This window comes from Oxyura jamaicensis, chromosome 5 (assembly GCF_011077185.1).
Source record: "Oxyura jamaicensis isolate SHBP4307 breed ruddy duck chromosome 5, BPBGC_Ojam_1.0, whole genome shotgun sequence".
NCBI classification, from domain to species: domain Eukaryota; kingdom Metazoa; phylum Chordata; class Aves; order Anseriformes; family Anatidae; genus Oxyura; species Oxyura jamaicensis.
In genome coordinates, this window is record NC_048897.1 from 3873477 (window position 1) to 3892066 (window position 18590).

The 18590-nt window shown below is 42.1% G+C and overlaps 2 protein-coding genes across 2 annotated transcripts in view; both read right to left on the minus strand.

Annotated features, from left to right (window-relative positions):
* Positions 1-592, minus strand: part of TTC17 (tetratricopeptide repeat domain 17) — a 58193-nt gene extending 57601 nt beyond the window's left edge. The window contains exon 1 of the mRNA XM_035326875.1: positions 404-592. Within this exon, the coding sequence (XP_035182766.1) occupies positions 404-562 (159 nt within the window). The 5' untranslated portion in view covers positions 563-592. The remainder of the gene's footprint in view (positions 1-403) is intronic.
* An 847-nt stretch (positions 593-1439) lies between these two features.
* Positions 1440-17011, minus strand: API5 (apoptosis inhibitor 5). Its single transcript, XM_035326877.1, has 14 exons — positions 16847-17011; positions 13296-13457; positions 12635-12728; positions 11597-11662; positions 11115-11266; positions 9605-9811; positions 8973-9077; positions 8241-8330; positions 7456-7637; positions 7160-7253; positions 5714-5770; positions 4824-4900; positions 4290-4426; positions 1440-3538 (listed from the first exon to the last, which is right to left on the minus strand). The coding sequence occupies exons 1-14, from the start codon at positions 16913-16915 to the stop codon at positions 3459-3461; spliced, it is 1572 nt and encodes a 523-aa protein (XP_035182768.1). The 5' UTR covers positions 16916-17011; the 3' UTR covers positions 1440-3458.
* Between the last annotated feature and the right edge of the window lie 1579 nt (positions 17012-18590).

Below are 18590 nucleotides of genomic sequence, written 5' to 3' on the forward strand. Positions count from 1 at the left end.
GGGGATGGGAAAAATCGCAAACTCATTCACAAGCCAGCCCGCGCCGGTCCCACCGGAGCCTGCTTCCGAGACCAGCGGGGGTCTCTGGGGGCGGACACCAGCCGTGAGGTGAAGGATGAAGGGCAGCGCGGGCAGCAGGCGGACCTCTGCCTTCGCCGGCAGGGCACGGCCGAGGCTCCAGGCCCTGCTTCTGCGGGAGCGGGGCAGAACCCAGGAGGCGGCCTGGGCGCTGAAAGGCTGCGGAGAAGCCCAGGTAAGCAGGCAGCGCCGCTGCCCCCGAGGCGCTTCCAGCGCCCCGCCGAGCGAGGAGCGCTTCGCACCCGCCCGGCCCCAACGCCCCGCCGAGCTCCGCGTCGAGCCCCGGCCCCGCCGCGGGGAGGCCGTGCCGGAGGGGTCCCCTCACCTGCTGCTGGATCTTCCCGTCCTCGGTGACCACCCAGTGCGTGGTGGCGGCGGCGGGCCGCGGCCCCGAGGCCAGCAGCGAGCAGAGGCCGAGCGCCCAGCCGGAGAAGACCCACGCCCGCCCCAGCCCGCCCCGCCCGGACGCCGCAGCCGCCGCCATCTTCCCCAATCCCGGCCTGCCCGCGCCACCCGGAACCGGATCCGCCCGCGCCGCCATTTTGGGAGGGGGGAGCGGGGCGGGGCGCGCCTCCCGCGGGGCCCTCCCGGCCCTCCCCAGGCGGGGCTGAGAGCCCCGGGCGGCTTCTGCCCTACCCCAGGCGGCAGCGCCGTGAGCAGTGCCCGCTCCGCAGCCGCCGCGCGTGGTCCCAGCTAGGATCTTCCACATTCACTTCTGCTTATTCTGCTTCACTGTTAAGTTTGCAATTGAGCTGCTACTGGTTCTGTTTCTTAAAGAGAGCAGACTTCCCAGAGCCTGTTACACAGTAAAACTCATCTACAACGCAAACCCACCGCGTATGGTTCAGATAAAACTCTACGCATGCAGTCAGTGATTAACTAATGCAAGGGCTTGTGTTTCATCAGTGACAGAGAACAGGTTCCCACAAGTACAAGTTACTTACTGATGCCAGTTTCCATCATAGCACATCGCTCATTTCACCGAATAAAAGAGGTTGCTACTCCAAGCCACTAGTGTTCTATCGTAAGATACTAATGAATTTTATTGCACTGTCAACATCTAGGAGAGAGAATAAGACAATGTCTCCTTTTCACATGATACATTCCCAAATAAAATAGATCTATTAGACATGCAACTTCTGCTGAATATTTAAATTACCGTCCATGATTTTGCATTTAAGTTGAATTACTCAGAAATTGAAACAGCTAACACAGTCATGGTAAGTATTTCTTGGTGGCAAACAACTCAGTACATCTATAGCAATCTAAGGAGCAAGTCACTAAAACTAAAGGTACCACAGTACCCTTTTACTAAGCCACCACAACACGTTGTAGAGTAACTGTGAAACAATGAGCCAAACAAAATTACAAAATGAATTTATTCCAAAAGCGTAAGGGAACATTTACAATTGAACAAGATGGTAAACAGGTGTCTCCACAAGAACTCACTGCATTAAAATTAAATATGAAAGTAGGGAAAAAAATTCTAACTACTTCTGCAGCTACAAGAACTTTGCACATCAACTCTGAAAAACAGGAATCCCGTAAAGGAAACTCACTCAAAACTCAGTGAGAGAACAAGCTGCTAGTACCTGGTTATTGGTCTAAATACATGCTACGTTTAGGCTTTGATATAACATTCTTAAATCCCCTCAAAACACAAATTATAGCCACAAGTGCAAAACGTCTTTTTTTTTTCTTCTTCAGTGGAAGCCTATTTCCTATCCCTTGCCTGTTTTCAGAGTGACACTTTGATCTCTTGAATTTGTACTTAAAACTCTTTACCAAGTTTGTTGGTTTTAGTGACAAATCAGAGTTCAGCAGCTGGCATGTAATCAGAAAGTAAGCTCGTACGTCCTGGAATGTCCAAAGTTTGCTGCCTACTGCTCCACAGTTGAGCAAAAATAGACTTCAAATTTAGTCAACAACTTCTCTAACTTCGATATAGTTTTGACTGCAGTGATAAATGTCAATGTTAATGAAGACACCTGAATCAGATTTACAAGCAAATACAAATGGAACTAGGTGGCAAAACATCACTTTCAGGCATTTGTGTGTGGATATCAAATGGCTGCAGGAAAAAAAGGAGAATAAGAAAATTCTTCATCCTTCTAAAGCCTAAGCTATTTTACATCAACACGCCCTGGAATACTTTTTAAAAATTGTCTTCCTCTGCCCCAACTTCTTTTTACTACCAGCTAACCCCTTTACAATGTTGAGTGACCTGAGAAGTAAAAATTTTAAGTGGTGAGAATAAAAAAAAAAGCATTGTGCTCTTACATTGTATTTTCTGGGTGTATACCAGTAAATAAGAATCCCAAGTTGCTATGAAAAAAAATAGCATGGAATTGTTAATTTTTCCACTTGAATTTAACTACATGCTGGAATTTTTCTATGTTACCCAAAATACAATTTTATTTATATATTTTTAAATGCAACTGTATTGGTAAAAAGACAAAACAAAACTGAAAAACAATCCTTGAGTGCCGACTAACCCAGAAATCTGCAAAACACAGAAAAGAGCCAGGTACTGCTACGGTCCAGCTCCGACCTACGAAGCTTAATCACTGCATCAATCTTTATCCATTCATGAAATAATTCTACTCATTTATTATTTTTTTTCTGTTCATTTACTGTGATTTCATGGCATAAGTATATGCACATATTCATATTCAACATTAAAAATTCCTTTGCAAAACACCACTTTTGCATTACAATGCACGGAGAAGAGTAAGATGTGCAAAACAAAAAACACACCACATTCTCCACATCTCTAAGGAAAAGGACTGCTTCATGCTACAAGCAAAGTAAGTTTCCAATCATGCTGCAAACTTCAGAAAATCAGCATGTCTCTCAGTCAAGTTCATTATAGTAAGTAAATAAAATCAAATTTAACAATGGTACTCTTCTCCACATATTGCAAAATATGGTTACAGATGAGGAAAGGGTTACTTCAGCTGCTAAGCTTATCTGACATGTATCTCTGTAATCATGCCTTTCCTGTCCATTACTTAATACGTGAACTCAATTACATAGCTTGTTATGCAGTAGCTGATTTTTAGGTTAATATACAAACAATTAAGATGTAGCTTTTGATAAGACATCTATGCTCTTTTCCAATTTTGAATAAATCCTGAAGACACTTCAAAAGTAAGAACCCAAAACTGCTGACTGTAAGCATCCAAAAATACAGTTGTAGTTTCACTATGGACAAGTTGTAGTCCGTTAGAAAAGTAGATCATACATACAAAGGTATAAAGAACATTTAAGTCAGTCCTAGTGGAAGGCAGTCCTTGAAGGAAACAATATTCCAAGCAATCTTTTGCTGAGTAGTACTTTTACGGTAGCCCATTGGGGCCGGGGAAGATACAGTGGTCTACTCAGTAGATTCTTCCTCGACTACGATTGCCACGTCCTCCCCAGCCTCTTCCTCGTCCACCCCGGAAACCACCTCTTTGCTCTGGAACAGAAATTAAAGCTTTTCATACACGTTCATGCATGGTGATCAAAATTAAACAGTAATAACTGCAGGCTGACTGAAGTCTCTGAGGTTAAGCTTCCTTATTACAAGATCTCAGAGTTGCACCCTGATGGACAACAGCCACTACTAAATGTAAAACAATGTCAACAGAGCTAGCCTCTCTAAACGAAATGCAGTCTTCCACATACAATGATACAGGGCTGTCCCATTATTTTAGAACCACTTTTGAACAAATCGATTTTCACAGAATTGAAAAGTGAGCTGTAAATAACTTCAGTAGCTCATCCTTCTGTCCAATAACACCACATTAATCTTCACATTTGCATGACTCACTCCTAGTGATTTTATAAAAATGATGGGAAACCACAACTTGGTCAGTCTGTCATTCCCTGTCCTTAAGTTACATCAGCATCCTTAAGTTTCTTCGTTTGGCTGGTATCTCACTATACACAAATCGAGGATCTTAAGCATAGCTGGATACCACACAAAGTACTTGTATACTGTGGAAATTTGTTTCTCTTTGTCAAAAAGAAATTTGCAGAGTGAAAAAAGCACAAAACATTTTGTTAAAGTTTCTTGGGATTCGTTCGAAAGTGTTACCAAACTCTCTCATTCCCCATCCATGCTTTTTCTTCATGCACAGCCTTAAAATTCAGGTCATATTAATCTACAAAGAGAACCATGGGCACAACTCTAACTAGAAAAAGTTTTTCTAAGCTGCTTCACTTACCATAAGAAAAACTACCCAGGTTACTACTGTATTTTCCACTGGGAGGATTATATATCTGCCTGGCATCCCTTTTTGGTCCTGCCGAAGCTTTCTTTGGAGGTGAACTTGAGGTTGTATCTTCACTTGTTCTTTTTTGACTGATGGAAGAAAACAAAAACAGATAATTTCACCCCTGTGGCGACAAGTACAGCCTCAAAGACCAACAGTTGTATACTAGAGATAGCTAATGAAGATGCCCTGAATAATACTTCAGAAGAGGAAGTAAGCAAAGCTCCAGTTGATTCAGTCCATTGCATCCCTAAAGCAAGACTAAGATATCATACCACATCCTTACTTCCTTTCAGGATGGGTGTTAGTTTTGGTTGTGAAACTTCTAGCTCATGCACTGTATACATTATCCACATGCAGCTTGAGATATTTACCTTGCAAACAGCAAAAGTTAACACACCTTTTTTTCATTTTATCTATATGTTTTTATATATAAATATTATATATATATATATATTTTTTTTTTTTTCATGAGAAACCTCTTACCTTGCATCTGCCTTCTGTACTGGTTTCCAGGACAGTGTGACTATACTTTTGTAAGAAGGAGGAATGTGGAAGAGGTCCTGTGGAGACAAAATCGGACAATTTATTTTACAGTTAAACCCATGTCAACAGTACTCCAAAATTTTAGCTATCCATAGAGGCTCCAGAATAGCACTTACCTTCCAACCATTTTAAAATCAAAACCTTATAAGTCCTACGGCACAGTAAGAAGGCAACAGAGGCTAACTGTTTTACCTAGCTATCTTAGTTCCATTTACTTTAGTAGGAAATTCAAATGAAATTTATGTTACCAGAATAGTAATTGCAATTACTTATACTGCAATTACACACTGTCTTTCTCCACCTCTGCAAATAAAACATCTTTTAATGAACAACAGTGGCTATACATCTGATATCCTAGATAACATGGTTAAAAATAAAAAAGGGTTCTCGACGGCACGGGCGATATTTGGTTTATGGTCATGTATTGACGATGGGAAATAAAGGAAGACAGGCCAACTAAGGAAATCAGTGGAGTTCTTAAAGGGCGGTTAGAAGAAATCAAAAGGTTTCAAGGGCTATGGATAGAAACAGCTTTCTGCAGCCCATCTGTCCTAGACTCTTTGGAGAAAAGAGCTCTGTATAGCAGCTTGCTTTACCTCCTTCCATCTACTTGCACCTCTTTGAACCTGCCTCTCCCTACTACCACGGCAGAAAAGGCAAATAAAAGGGAAAGATGACTCAGTCAGAATCCAGAGACTCCTAAACCAAGGTTTTCTGCTCCTGCTCCTAACTGCTAATGCTAAGAAGGGCCTTGACACCTCCTACCAACAACAGCAAGAGTTTGCTTAAACAGCATATCCATTTCTGCTTCAGGTACAGTGAATACTTACCTTGATTAAAACATTGATGTTATTGGTTATTTTCAAGGCAACCACTTTGATCTTGTTCTGTAAAAAAAATAATAATAAAAACACACCACTATTGAATACCTTCTATTCTATCACATTAAATTAGACCAACTGCATTTCATGAAGTTGTAACGTTAAACTGACTGCTAGTCAGTAGCAATAGTGAAGGGTGTGCACAATTCCAAGAATACGTGACAACTGCTTTTAGGCTTCCAGCAGCTCTATACTAGTTAGTTGCTTGTAATGTTCCTGTGTATTTCCCACTCTCAATTTTTCCCAACATATAAAACTGCCTCCTTCAAAGCAAAACACGGAGCACAGTTAAGTGAACTACATACGATTGTGCAGAGTGGCTTAACAGAATTACCAAAAACTAAAAGATCTTTTTAGCTTGCAGAACTCAGCATCAGTTATGACGCAGCTGCACAATAAGTTTCCTTATTCTCTCCTCCAGAAGTGGCACATTGACAATGACATCACTAGTGACATGGCCACAACACACACCAATCTGACATTCGCTCAGGTCTATAAAACAACGGACAAACACGAGTGCAATTTAAACACAGTTTAATGCTAGCAGTTCAAACACGTTTTTCTGTAGGCAAACTCACTTTTTGGTATATTCAACACTCAAGGCACTGTCTAGTGACACAAGTGTCAATACGTACAGGCACTAACACTTAACTGTGTTACTTCCAGTTCAACACTGGTTCAGAAATTTACAACTAATACTGCAACTTTCCTGCTTAGAAATGTTAGAAATGTGAAAGACTGCCACATGAAATCAAGAGTAACAAGTGCATTCTTCTGCTGTCAGGCTGCAGTTACATCATTACGAACCACTTTAAAAAATAGCAGGAGTAATGCCCAGGAAAGCTCTTACTGGCCAGTGTAAGTAATAATCCAACCAGATACTGAATCGTTATCTCATCTGCAGCTGTAATAGAGCTTCACTATTATTCAAAGCCTTCCTGATGATCTTGAACCTAACCGATCTGCAGAACTCACCCAAAGTTGAAGGGGACGAGGTGTCAAGTTTTTAATCACAGTCCCCAATACCTAGCAACGTTTTCAGCTGCTTTGAATGATAACCTGTAATCTCTTTCTTCAGATCTGACAGCATTCAGAAACACAAAGTGCAGGAGTTTGGTATTCATGCTACCTGAATTGTAATAATTAACTGTAAGCGCACATGCAGAAAAATAAATACCACATCTTTGAAGTAGGACTAGTGCACAAGCTGAGTTCTTATCAGTCATCCAAAATACGGACAACTTAAATACGTTTAAAGGGAAAATGGTAATGATGTTAAAGTATTATTCCCTTCATCTGTTTGCATGCTTACAACAGATGTTAGCCTGTTCATGTGCACCAATGGTTACTTCTGCAGGCTCAAGCAGAAAATCAGAATTCTTACACAATACTTACCTCCTCTGTTTTCAAGGCCTCTCCTGTTTTTCCTTGGAGCGCTAGACGAAGCTGTCGAATATACACCTGCAAGCCTCGAGCAAAATACTGTAGCCTAAAAAGTTTAAAAACAAGATGTTAATCTCATATATTCCTATTAAAAAATAAGCAGAAGAAACTTGTAATCTTTTTTTTTCTCTTGAAGAAAAATGCTCAGAAGAAGTCTTCTACCAATCTGATTTGTGCTTCTCTAGCATGCAGACCCTAGCAATTCATGCTTTCTAACAGAACTCGAACACCCACCCTTAGACAATTACCTGATTTTAAAGTCTTTCAATTTCTCCGCATTCAACTTGGCTGTGAGGAAGTCTGGAAGTTTACGACCTAACTGATGGAAGCTATACAACAGACACTCCACGTAACTGAATTGCAACTTGGGCTCTTCACTGCTAGCATTTTCCCCGTTCTCTGCTTCCTCCGGAGGAAGTGGCATGTACTCCTAACGAACAGAAAGAAGTAACAAATAGATGAGGCACACTTACACGGACTGGCGGTTCTCTTGCAGTGTTCATACTGGAGGCTTTATTTCTGCTGACACTTCAAGAAGTATTCCCAGTGTTCCCCATCCTTGTACTAACAGGATCAGGTGCTGCACAAAATCCCAGTGCAGGTGGTTTGCCTACACTCATGCCACTTCACACCCCCTGACTAGGAGGAAATATGATGGTAGTGCTGCTGCCACAGAAAGCAACAATGGACTGCACCAGTGCTTCTGAGAGAGTGCTGCCTTTGCTTAAGATGAGCAGCACGGATACAGTGTCTGATGCAATCCAGCATTAATCTCTCATCAGTTTAGAATTTAAAAAGTAACAAAACCACGAGTATACTGAACTAAAACCATTATGCAGCTATCAGCATACCTTCCTCTATATCTAGAAGGGCTCTGAATTGCAAATTGTTTTTCCTCAAATCACAGACAACACTATTTGTGATATAGCCACATTCAAAAAAGGATAAATAGATTAGTGGATAAAAATAACTTGTTTTGATGAAAGATGTTCATTTTAGTCTTTTACTTAAGTAAAAATTGAATTAGTCTTACCAGTAATTTATCAAACAACTTCTTCAAGTTTGATTCAAGCTTTTCCATATCTCCACAAAATGAACTCATTTCCGCAAGAAGCTTCAAGACCTAGACATAAGGATAGCTGTTTTTTTTAATGTGTTAAAAGGTCTGTATGAAGGCTTAACTTTCAAGCTAAAAGGAGATTATTATATCATTATGGTTGGCATAGAAGAGGTCAGCTATTAAAAAAAACTAATCCTCTGGAAAGAATACAAGGAAGAACATGCCTAGTCTGTTCTTCACGTCCCCAGACATGAGTAAACCTCAGAAACATGGGTGTTGCTGTCTAATCCCAACAAGCACCATTAATCAACAAGTGGACAAAAACCTCAACAACTCATGCCTGCAGCACAGCTCACCTTCACAGCGAGACTCACAAAGATCGAACTGCAGCTGCAGCACTGATTAATGTAACCAAAATTGCAGGCATTAAACCACTCCCTTAGGAGACTAAATTAGCACAAGCCATGCAACAATCATTTCAGTAAATGCTACCTGCTTAAAAAAATGACGGTAATATAAAGATGATTACACTGCTCTACTTATTCTAGCCATGTCTCAAAAGCCTGGGACAAACGACACATGCTTTAGAAGGCAACGCTCAGTCATGCCTCAACACAGCAAAGAGTTTTTTTCTAGTGTAGCTCCTTCTCCTCCAGTACAGATTTGTATTTCTTACGATTGCAAACAATTGGAACCTCGGCTTACCTCTAACTGGATATCAACACCCTCCACTGGAGTAGTCAAAGAACCAAGGTTCGGAAGCACATGCTCACAGAAGTACGTAACAAATTTTGTGGAATGAACGTTCTTCTGCAAAAAACAACACGCTTTATTCAGGCTACTCTGAGTTTGAGTGAGTTAAATGCTTTTCCCCATCACTCTCCCAACCTTGTAAAAGCCCACCACACAGCTACACCTTAATTCAACTTCTCTTTAACTCTGAAATGCAGAGACCCTGCCAGGTAGCTTAAACTCAGAGGCAGTCTGCTACAGGGGCTGAAAAGATTGCCTAAAACCTGAAAATGGACCTTTACATGCTGCATTTGCTGGACTTGTATTAATCAAACATACATATATGAACCTAGTGAGAGAATCTTGTCATAATTAACTGATGTCTTAAATTTGAAAGAAGATGTTGAAGACCAGAGAATACACAAAAGCTCTTTGCATTCACAGGTGTAAGGGTGCTTTCCAACAATCTAATACATTAAAAGATCAAGGTGTAGAAGAACTGGTACACTGTCATTCTAACGTAAACATTCAGAACACTGAAGAGAGAGGAGCTACAGCTGTTAATTTTCTGCAACAATCCTCACGAAAAACAAATAAATACATACTGAGAAGAGCGGCACTGCCTGCCGAGTACACTGTAGAAGTCTGTCCACGCAATCTGGATCAGAGGGATTGAGTGTTTGCTCCAGGTCAGCTTGTTCGGCTACCAGCTCCACCAGTTGCTGCCTCCCACTTACTGTCTGTAAGCTTTTTAACCCAGACAGTATTTTCATGAACAGAACAAATTCCTCGCCTGTCACATCTTCCAGCACCTTAGCAAAACACCAGAAAACATAATTCCATTGTGGTAATTTGCAAACCTCCAAGACAAACCTCTTTGATTTGAGAAGATAGTGTGCAGTTACCTAATATTTAAATTATCTCCTAGTTATTTAAAAACAAAACGTTAAAGGAACCCAGGAAAACATTCAGTATGATTGTATGCATCTCCAAATTAATTAACCGCCATCACGTTGTGCAGAGGTAACATTTTTCTTGAACAGCAACCTTAGGACAAAATTTCTTATCTACCAAAATCGTATGCTTCAGGCAGAATAAGTCTGAAATGAGTATCTGCTTGACTGACTGTCTTAATACTTTGTGTATTTTTTCAGTTTAGGGAATGCACAGGAATCTCACGAAATCCAAAAAGGACAAATGCCAAGTCCTGCACATGGGATGAACCAACTTCCCTGCATCTGCACATGCAGGGAACTGGCTGCCTGTGGAACTGCCCTGCTGCAAAGGCCCTGAGCATCCTGGGGACTGGAGGCTGATGAACACTGTCCTGGACCATGACAAACCATAGCTAATAGATTGAGGGAACCAAGCAGATTGAGGATTCTTCTTCACTGGGCTCTCGTTAGACGAAATCTGGGACACTACACCCCACAACTGTAGGTCTTCTGCCATGACGAAGTTGTTGATAAGCTTCAGAATTTCAGCCACGAAGGTATCAGTGTCTGGAGCACACGACCTGTAAGGAGCACTCGAGGAATCTGGGCTTTTTCAGCCTACCAAAAAAAGTAGTGATGGGAGATGGGGTACCTGACAGCAATATTCCAGTACTTCATGACCAAGACTACAAAACAGGCTCTTTACTGAGGTGCATGGGGAGAGAAAAAGACAATGGTACAGAACTGAAACGGGAGGCTCCAACTGGATAAAAAAAAAAAATCACTTCAGGGACAACTGAACATTAGTACTAATTGCCCAAGAAGGTTGGGAAATCTCCATCCTTAGAGGTTTTTAACACCCAACTGGACAGAGCACTGAGAAATCTGATCTGAATTCAACTGAGCAGGATTCACAGAAATGACTCATCTTCCCAGGGTGCCATGATTCTATGATTCTAATAAAAGTAGCTTTTGCAAAATGAGAAAAGCCTACCATTTTATTGTCCCCACAAAAAATGTTGCAAACTTTGAACTGGAGCAGAACAGGAAAACCAGACAATTGTAATTTGTACAATGCTCAACCCTATGCGTGATTTTAAACAAACAGACCTCCAAAATATCATCAGTGATAAAAGATGGTTTAATAGTACTTAAGTTTGTAGTAAAACAAGACACTCACCTTCTTAGATTCAGTTAGTATGAACTCTTCGACCTCCTTTGTCAACACCTCCTCAGGCAGGGTTTTCAGTTTTGTAGAAAGGAACTTGATGGCCCTCTCTCTCACAATATCCTCCCCCTGAAGAATTTGACTGAATAAACCTCCCAAAGTCCCTGAATGGAGAATAAATCAGGTAACACTAATTATTTTAAAAGTTTGGAGCTGAGCTTTCAACACATTAGAAAGCAATTTACTACTGTAAGACTCCATGAAACTTTTAAAGATATTTTTCATGTCTTTTGACATAAGAAAATGCATTCTTTTACTGGTCTGCATAATTCAGATCCTCAACCATTGAGAATTTCAGTATCATTTGCAAAACAAACCAATGAGTACATCTCTAACATTTGCATTGTACTAAGATACAAACTGGGGTCCTGCTCTCATCCCATGAGACTGGAAAGTATTAATAAAAGACATTTAAAGAAAAATGTGTCCTTTACCTTTAGCATCCATCTTAAAGATACTGAGCAATGCATTGTTGACCAAATTGAATTCTGCAGAATCATCTGAAGAGAGAAAAAAACTCATACATATCCTTGAAAGGTAAACAAACATAGAAAACCAGAAAGATTTCTGGTATCATACAAAAAGGATTCTATCTTCAGCATTATTAACACAACTTGTGCTTAAACTACTATTAGACTGAGGAAGTAGAAACCCACGATTACAAAAGCTGGAAGCAAAAGAAAAACCTATTTGTCATTTCATCTCCCCCCTCTTACCCTCATAGCTTTAACATTACAAACTTAATAGGACCGAAAACCTAAAGCAAAGTTTTAATTCAATGTGTTTGTTCCTTGTAAGAAACAGTTGAATAAACAAGCTCACTTTTACTAGATTAACGTGAATCAGTTAACTTCTTTTTAATCTACAGAATTCCTAGATGGAAGAAACAATTCTCCTTGAACTAAATGGAGAAATGTACACGTTCCTAAAAACTGTTTCTTCTGAGAAGCAAATCTGTAGAGACTTAAGCATGCATTTTTAATATAATTTTGAACATGTAATATTTAGCACTCCAAAAGCATGCTGAAATATAAAAAATACATACTGTATATTAAATTCTGAGCTAAGTGTTTTGTACAAAAAATGTACTGCGTCAAAGAAAATGCCTTCTTTTTTTTTTTAAGTTCCTGAATTAGAAACCCAATAGCTCTCAGTTGGAAGGCAGTTTCTTGCAAACTATAACTGCGTCTTTTTTTTTCTTCTACAAATGCTTGTAGACAACTTGAATGAAAAGTCTGAGATAGAAAAAAAGATTTTCAATTTAGATTTGAGTAATTAGCGAAACTAGTAGCATAACTGGACAGCAAATATACAGAGGAGAGAAAGAACAGAAGCAGGACACGAATTCCACTGGGACAGGCTGCTTTGTAACAAACTAATGAATCAACAAAAAATGTTTTACAAAACAAAACTGCATACATTTCTAAGTGTGCCACAAGGAGATCAGCCAAGAAGCTACCAATGTCTCCTACCTGACTGTAGAAGCTGGGTCAGTATGTCTGCTACCCGGGGAAGGTTATCTCCGGTGGCAAACTGAGGCAATTCCTTAATTGCCTGGCGCCGGATCTGTTGAAATTGTCAGTCGCATTAAAAGAAAAAAATTAAAAATGATTACAAAAGAATCAGGCAATTCAACTTCCATATGAAGCTTGACAAAAACAGACAAACACAACAAAAACAGAAGAAGACCACATCCTTTTAACAACCCCATGGTTTTCAGGTGCAAATGAAGTTTTCTTGTCCCTAGCAAGACTTATTAGAATCTATTACCATGAAGTGCTTTGAAAGGAAAAATGTAAGATATTCAAAGAAACCGTATCTAAGTTTTTTTTTCTGCAGAGATAGTCCATTGATCAATGATGGGGGTGCAAAGTCAAATGAAAACGGATTTATCTTCCCATACCATCAAACAGTAGATTTTTCTATTGCAGGAATACAGTAACATTCTTGTCTCTTTCAGCCTTCCAAAGACCAGCCTTCCTCTCCTTCCCCCCAAAAAGAAACAGGTTAAGGAAAACGAAACCAAACCAAAACCAAACCAAAACAAAAAAGGCAAACAACAACAAAAAAAAGGAATATCAAAATATAAATCAACGTATCAACTTGCTACAACATTCCAGTCGTTATTCTTACAGAAACATCTTCATCCTCACAAAGGTCCAACTGGGCATTGATAGCTGAGTCAGCTAATTCAGGGAAATGCTTGAAGAACTTCGGAATGAACTGGGCTGCAAGTCTCTTTTCCTTGGCACCTCCTTTCACACCATCCAAGATCGCCTGGTAAGCATCCTTATGCTAAAAGAGGAAAAAGAGAACACACAAATAGAAAAATCTTGGGGTAATCTCAAGACAAAGAAAGGATTTTTTTCTCTCCCATTTCCTGCATCTATTTAAGTGAACTACACCATACAAGCTTTATACAAAGAAGCACATTTCTCTCGCAGCAATATAATCTCGTTAATCTAGTAAAATTCGCCTCGACTGACCGTACTGTTAGTCGGTTCCTCTATCTGTTCAAGTGCTTACTGCTCCAACCGTTAGGGCTAACAGCTCTTGCACACCACTTGTGATTAGATTAGTGTAGACTAAAGGAATTACACCATCACCTTCTTCACTGAGCTTAGGCATTTTTTCAAGGAGTTTTTTCTTTCTGTCTGCTCTTTTATTGTTTCTTAAGCAGAGGCTACCTCTCCCAGCAACTGTACTGGAACAAATCATGAGTGACTTTTAACACACGCTGCTCTAAAGAATCTTTGAGCGGTTGACTTGAATTGAGGTAAAGGAGTTCTTAAAAGATCTGTTAACAGAGACTGGATGCAATAAATAAGTAAACAACAACAAACAATCTCCAGTTGAAGTACAGAAATAAACACTTCAGCAAAAGAGTGGAAAAATCTCTAGCAGCTCCAACTAGAAGTGCACAGGCATTCCTGATTTTGTGTGTGCACAACTTGAGGCTTTAGAATAAATTCAAGTATTCGTTGTGGTTACAGATGTGCTTCATAGAATCACAGAGTGGTTTGGATTGGAGCAGAGACACCTCCATGGGCAGAGACACCTTCCACTAGAAATAAGTCAGTGTTGTTAGGATGCTGGCAGAAATCAGAACATTTTATCATTAATTTTCCTCATTGTTGTGAAAAAAATGTTTTAGACAATGTGTCCCAACGGGAACAGTAACATCGACAACACAGGATGCTTTCCTTTATTTGCACTGAATTTCCCAGGGCCACCTGTATCACATCCCACTCCATGTAAAAGTTCACTCACAGCAAGTGAAGATACTAACTTACAAAGCAGTATGCTGCTTGAATTCCCTTTACAGCAAGCTGTATTTTAACATGCAGTAGGAGTGCTGCTGAAACACTCCCCACACCACTCTGACACCTGTCTGTGGAGCCAGATTCTGAACTGGATTGGGGCACTGATCCGGAAGCAAAATAACTGAGGATAAAAATGGTTGGTTTTCAGCTGATCCACACCCGCATCCAGCTTGCTCTGTAGCTGTGCCTTCACGGCACGCTCAACAGCCTGGGCAGGAATGCACCAGCACAAACTAGCAATGAAGCACATATTGTCATGGCTACTGGTTCTGAGACTGCACATTAAGAACCACCTTTTGTGGAACAAATTACCTTAACCTAACACATACTAAAAAAGTGTCCCAACAGCTACTGAAATAGAGGAGCTTGGAGTAGCCTGTGTTCCATTCATTTGTATTGCTGCATGCTGATTGTTCCGAAGACACAGTTCAGGCAGAAGTTTGTTTTACCTTCTACTTAGCAGCAATGAACGGTCAAGAAAAAAAAAAGTGGGCAAGTGCAGAAAATGCGTGATCCTTTCTTTTTGCACATTTCCTCCCAGTCTGTAACATATGAATGTCCTAAGCCCAGAGCCCAGACCCTTATTTTTAATAACTAAAAATTGACCTCTCATCCATTAATTACTCTAGATCAGCTCTTTGACTGATTTATACTCTCTAACACCCCATGACAATTTCAACAAGGTGTTACAAAGTATGTCTTCCTCATTATTCTAAACCACTTTTTTTTTTTTTTTTTTTTTTTTGACATTCTCACCTTCATTCTGCCAAGGAGGTATACCCATCCTACCTCTGTTCCCTTCTCAACCGAAACACTTTAGGAGCTGAGTATTTCTGCTGTTTTACATTATTCCACCTAATGTCATAGTTCGGGTTGTCCCCTTGCCCTTCTCAGGCTCAAAGCTTCCTTTTTGAGGCAGCGTGACTATGACTTTTTACAGTGAGAAATCACATTCACAGGGACATTAAAAGCCAATAAAATCGTTAAGTGGGATAAAATCAATGAGTAAGGAACAATTACTCGTGGCTTCTCAAAATGCAAAAACCAGACATCAAATGAGATTATGAAATGACAAGTTCAAAGAAGGTAATTTCTTCACAAAGGTTAATGAAGTAACAGAACATTTTGGCATTGATCATTCATATGCCAGAAATATAACCAGATAAAGGAAGGGCCAGAGAAGTTTGCTGAAGAACAATCTAGCAAGAATGCAAAGGGTCTCTCCCTGACTCTGGAAGCCCATAACCTATAAAGAAACAAAAACCAGGAGAGCACACCAGGAACCCTCACTCTCAGCTTGCCCTGCTCTTGCCCTGAGAGGTTTCGAGACACCTGGCATTGATCCTGCCACGAGCAGCATTCTCAGCTATCCTGGAGCTCATCTATCTCACACTCCTATTCCTATCTTATGAGAGTTACCCATACTTCTTAAAATGATGAGGGACTACACATTAGTTAAAGAGCACACTAACAGCACCTATTTTATTCCGCATCTCTCCCCACAGATCTCAGCATTTTAGTTCAATTTTTCGGCTGCCTCTAGGCTGCTGTTTTTGCTGGGCTGCCTGCAATGATGGGGGGACAGTCACACAAAGTGAGCAGACCTGAATTAAAAATAAAGTAACTTTAAAAGCAAACAACCACCACCACAACCCTATTCCCTATTATTTGTTTTCTTAAAGAACTGTCCACATAACCTTGCGTATCAGAATGTGGTTAACAATCCACTTGTAGATAGAAAAAAAAAGCTCCTTTCCTACCTATACATATTATGACAAAAGCATAATAATAAAAAACACTTTACTACTTTTTTTTGGATAACCATTAAATTGCATGAGAGCCTCATGCAAGTAAAAAAAATAATAAATAGTTTTAATTAAGGAAAGTATTTTGGAATTGCTAATATTCTAAGGCCTCCCCGTGTTTGATTAACTCAATGCTGATGGTGCTGAGCGGCAGATCTTGCCGGGATTTTACTGGTACGTAAAACCTTTGGCGCTGAGAATCGCTCTTGTGGAAAGGCAAGGCTGCGAGGAGCCACCAACCACCTTCCCCCACCAGTTCAGTTCCTCCAGCGGCCTTGTAACGGAATCACCAGCGCGCCGCCCCAGCCCCGCACGGCCCCCGCTCCCCCGCAAGGCCGGGCCCCGGCGGGCCGAGCACACCCGGCGGCCTCCCCGCCGCCACCTGCCCGTCCCCACCCCGCAGGGCCGCCCCTGCAAGCCGTGCCGAGGCCCTGCAGGCGGGCAGCCCCCGGCCCCTCGACCCGGCCCGGCCCGGCCCGCGGCGCCACTCGAGCCCCAGGCCCGGCGAGGCCCGGCTAGGCCCGGCGAGGCCCTGCAGGCCGCAGCCCCGCCGCACCTGCCCCGCCGTCTCGGTGGCGTCGGCCAGGATGCCGTAGTTGCGGTAGAGCTCCTCGACGGTGGGCATGGCGCGGCGGGCACGGGGAACGGGCACAGCCGCCGCTGACACCGAGGCCGCCACTGACGCCGCCGTCGCCGCCGCTCCGCGCAGGCCGCCGCCGTCAGCACCAGCGAGGAGGGAGGCGCAGAGCGGCCGCGGTGGCAAGGGCCGCGCGGCGCCCCCTGCAGGACCGGCGTCATAAAATGAAATAAAATTAAAATAAAATAAAATAAAATAAAATAAAATAAAATAAAATAAAATAAAATAAAATAAAACCGGATGGGGGGAGCTCGGCTTGAACGGGGAGCTTTGCATACAGTCATAAAATATACATGCGTATGTTTGTAACATCGGCGGTGCCCAACATATCGCACCGACTCCAGAAGGGGGCGTAAAGAGCGCTTAATTAGACCCCAGAGGGGCATAATTAGAAAACCGGTCTGAGGGAGAGAGCAACTGGCAAGGGTCTGGGAGTGACACAAAGGAGGCTGGGTGCCCCAGGCTGGGCACAGGGTGCTGTGGCAGCGGGCAGCCACCCTGCCAAGGTGGTGGGTGTTGTGGGTGTGCAGCCTCGTGGGGCTGCAGCAAAGCTTCAGCCTGCTTGAGGAGGAAGGAAAAGCAAACGAGTGGGAGACCTGTGGCATGGGAGCTTCTCTGAGAGAGAAATCCATTCTGGGAAGAAATCAGGCCCCTTGGTATCACGCAGAGCCATGAGGGTGAACGGCACTCTGGTAGCCAGTAGGTGCTGTTAATTTTGGTCTTTCTGCTGAGAGAGCCAACAGATAATGATGTTTCTTGGTTTCCTTTATTTTTTTGTAAAGAAAAAAATAGATTTCTCACATCAGTTTCCACTTTTTCAGCTACTTCCCTCTTTCCCAGACTACTTTTCACTTTCTCCAGCAATAAGCTGCCCCTCAGTTTCCCGTTTTATCTTTCTCGAAGCTCCCTTCAGGCTGTCCCCGGTCCTCAGGTGCCCCGTTGCAGCCCCAGGGCTGCTCCATGTCCCCAGCCAGCCCCTCCAGGCCACGGGGGTCAATCTCCGCACCTGCTGCCAGCTGGGCGGCCATTTTCCCCTCTCAGTGCTTTGCCGCCATTTTGTGAGGCCTGCCTGACCCTGGTCCCAGTCAGCAGCCAGGGCACCCTGCTCCTCTTCCGGGTGTGCGTGCTTGCTCAGGAACCTGTTGTTTACCTTTTGCAGCCTTTCTTTTTTTTTTTTTTTTTTTTTTTTTTTCTCTGTAGGTCACTTTTCTTCTCACTCCTCATTTTTCTGGTTTCTCTTTTCTCACAGTTACCCTTAGAATCATAGAATCACAGAATCGTTAAGGTTGGAAAAGACCTCTGAGATCATCTGGTCCAACCATCACCCTACTACGAATGTCACCCGTTAAACCATGTCCCTAAGCACCACGCCCAACTTTTTATTAAACAACCCCAGGGACAGTGACTTCACAACTCCCTTGGCAACTTGTTCCAATGACTAACTACTCTTTCTGAGAAGAAATGTCCCTAATCTCCAACTTAAACCTCCCCTGGTGCAATTTGAGGCCATTCCTCTAGTCCTATCACTAGTTACCTGTGAGAAGAGGCTGACCCCCAGCTCCACACAACTTCCTTGTTTGTTGTAGAGAGTTGTAGAGGTAGTTCTAGAGAGCAATAATGTCTCCCCTGAGCCTCCTCTCTTCAGACTATACCATCCCAGTTC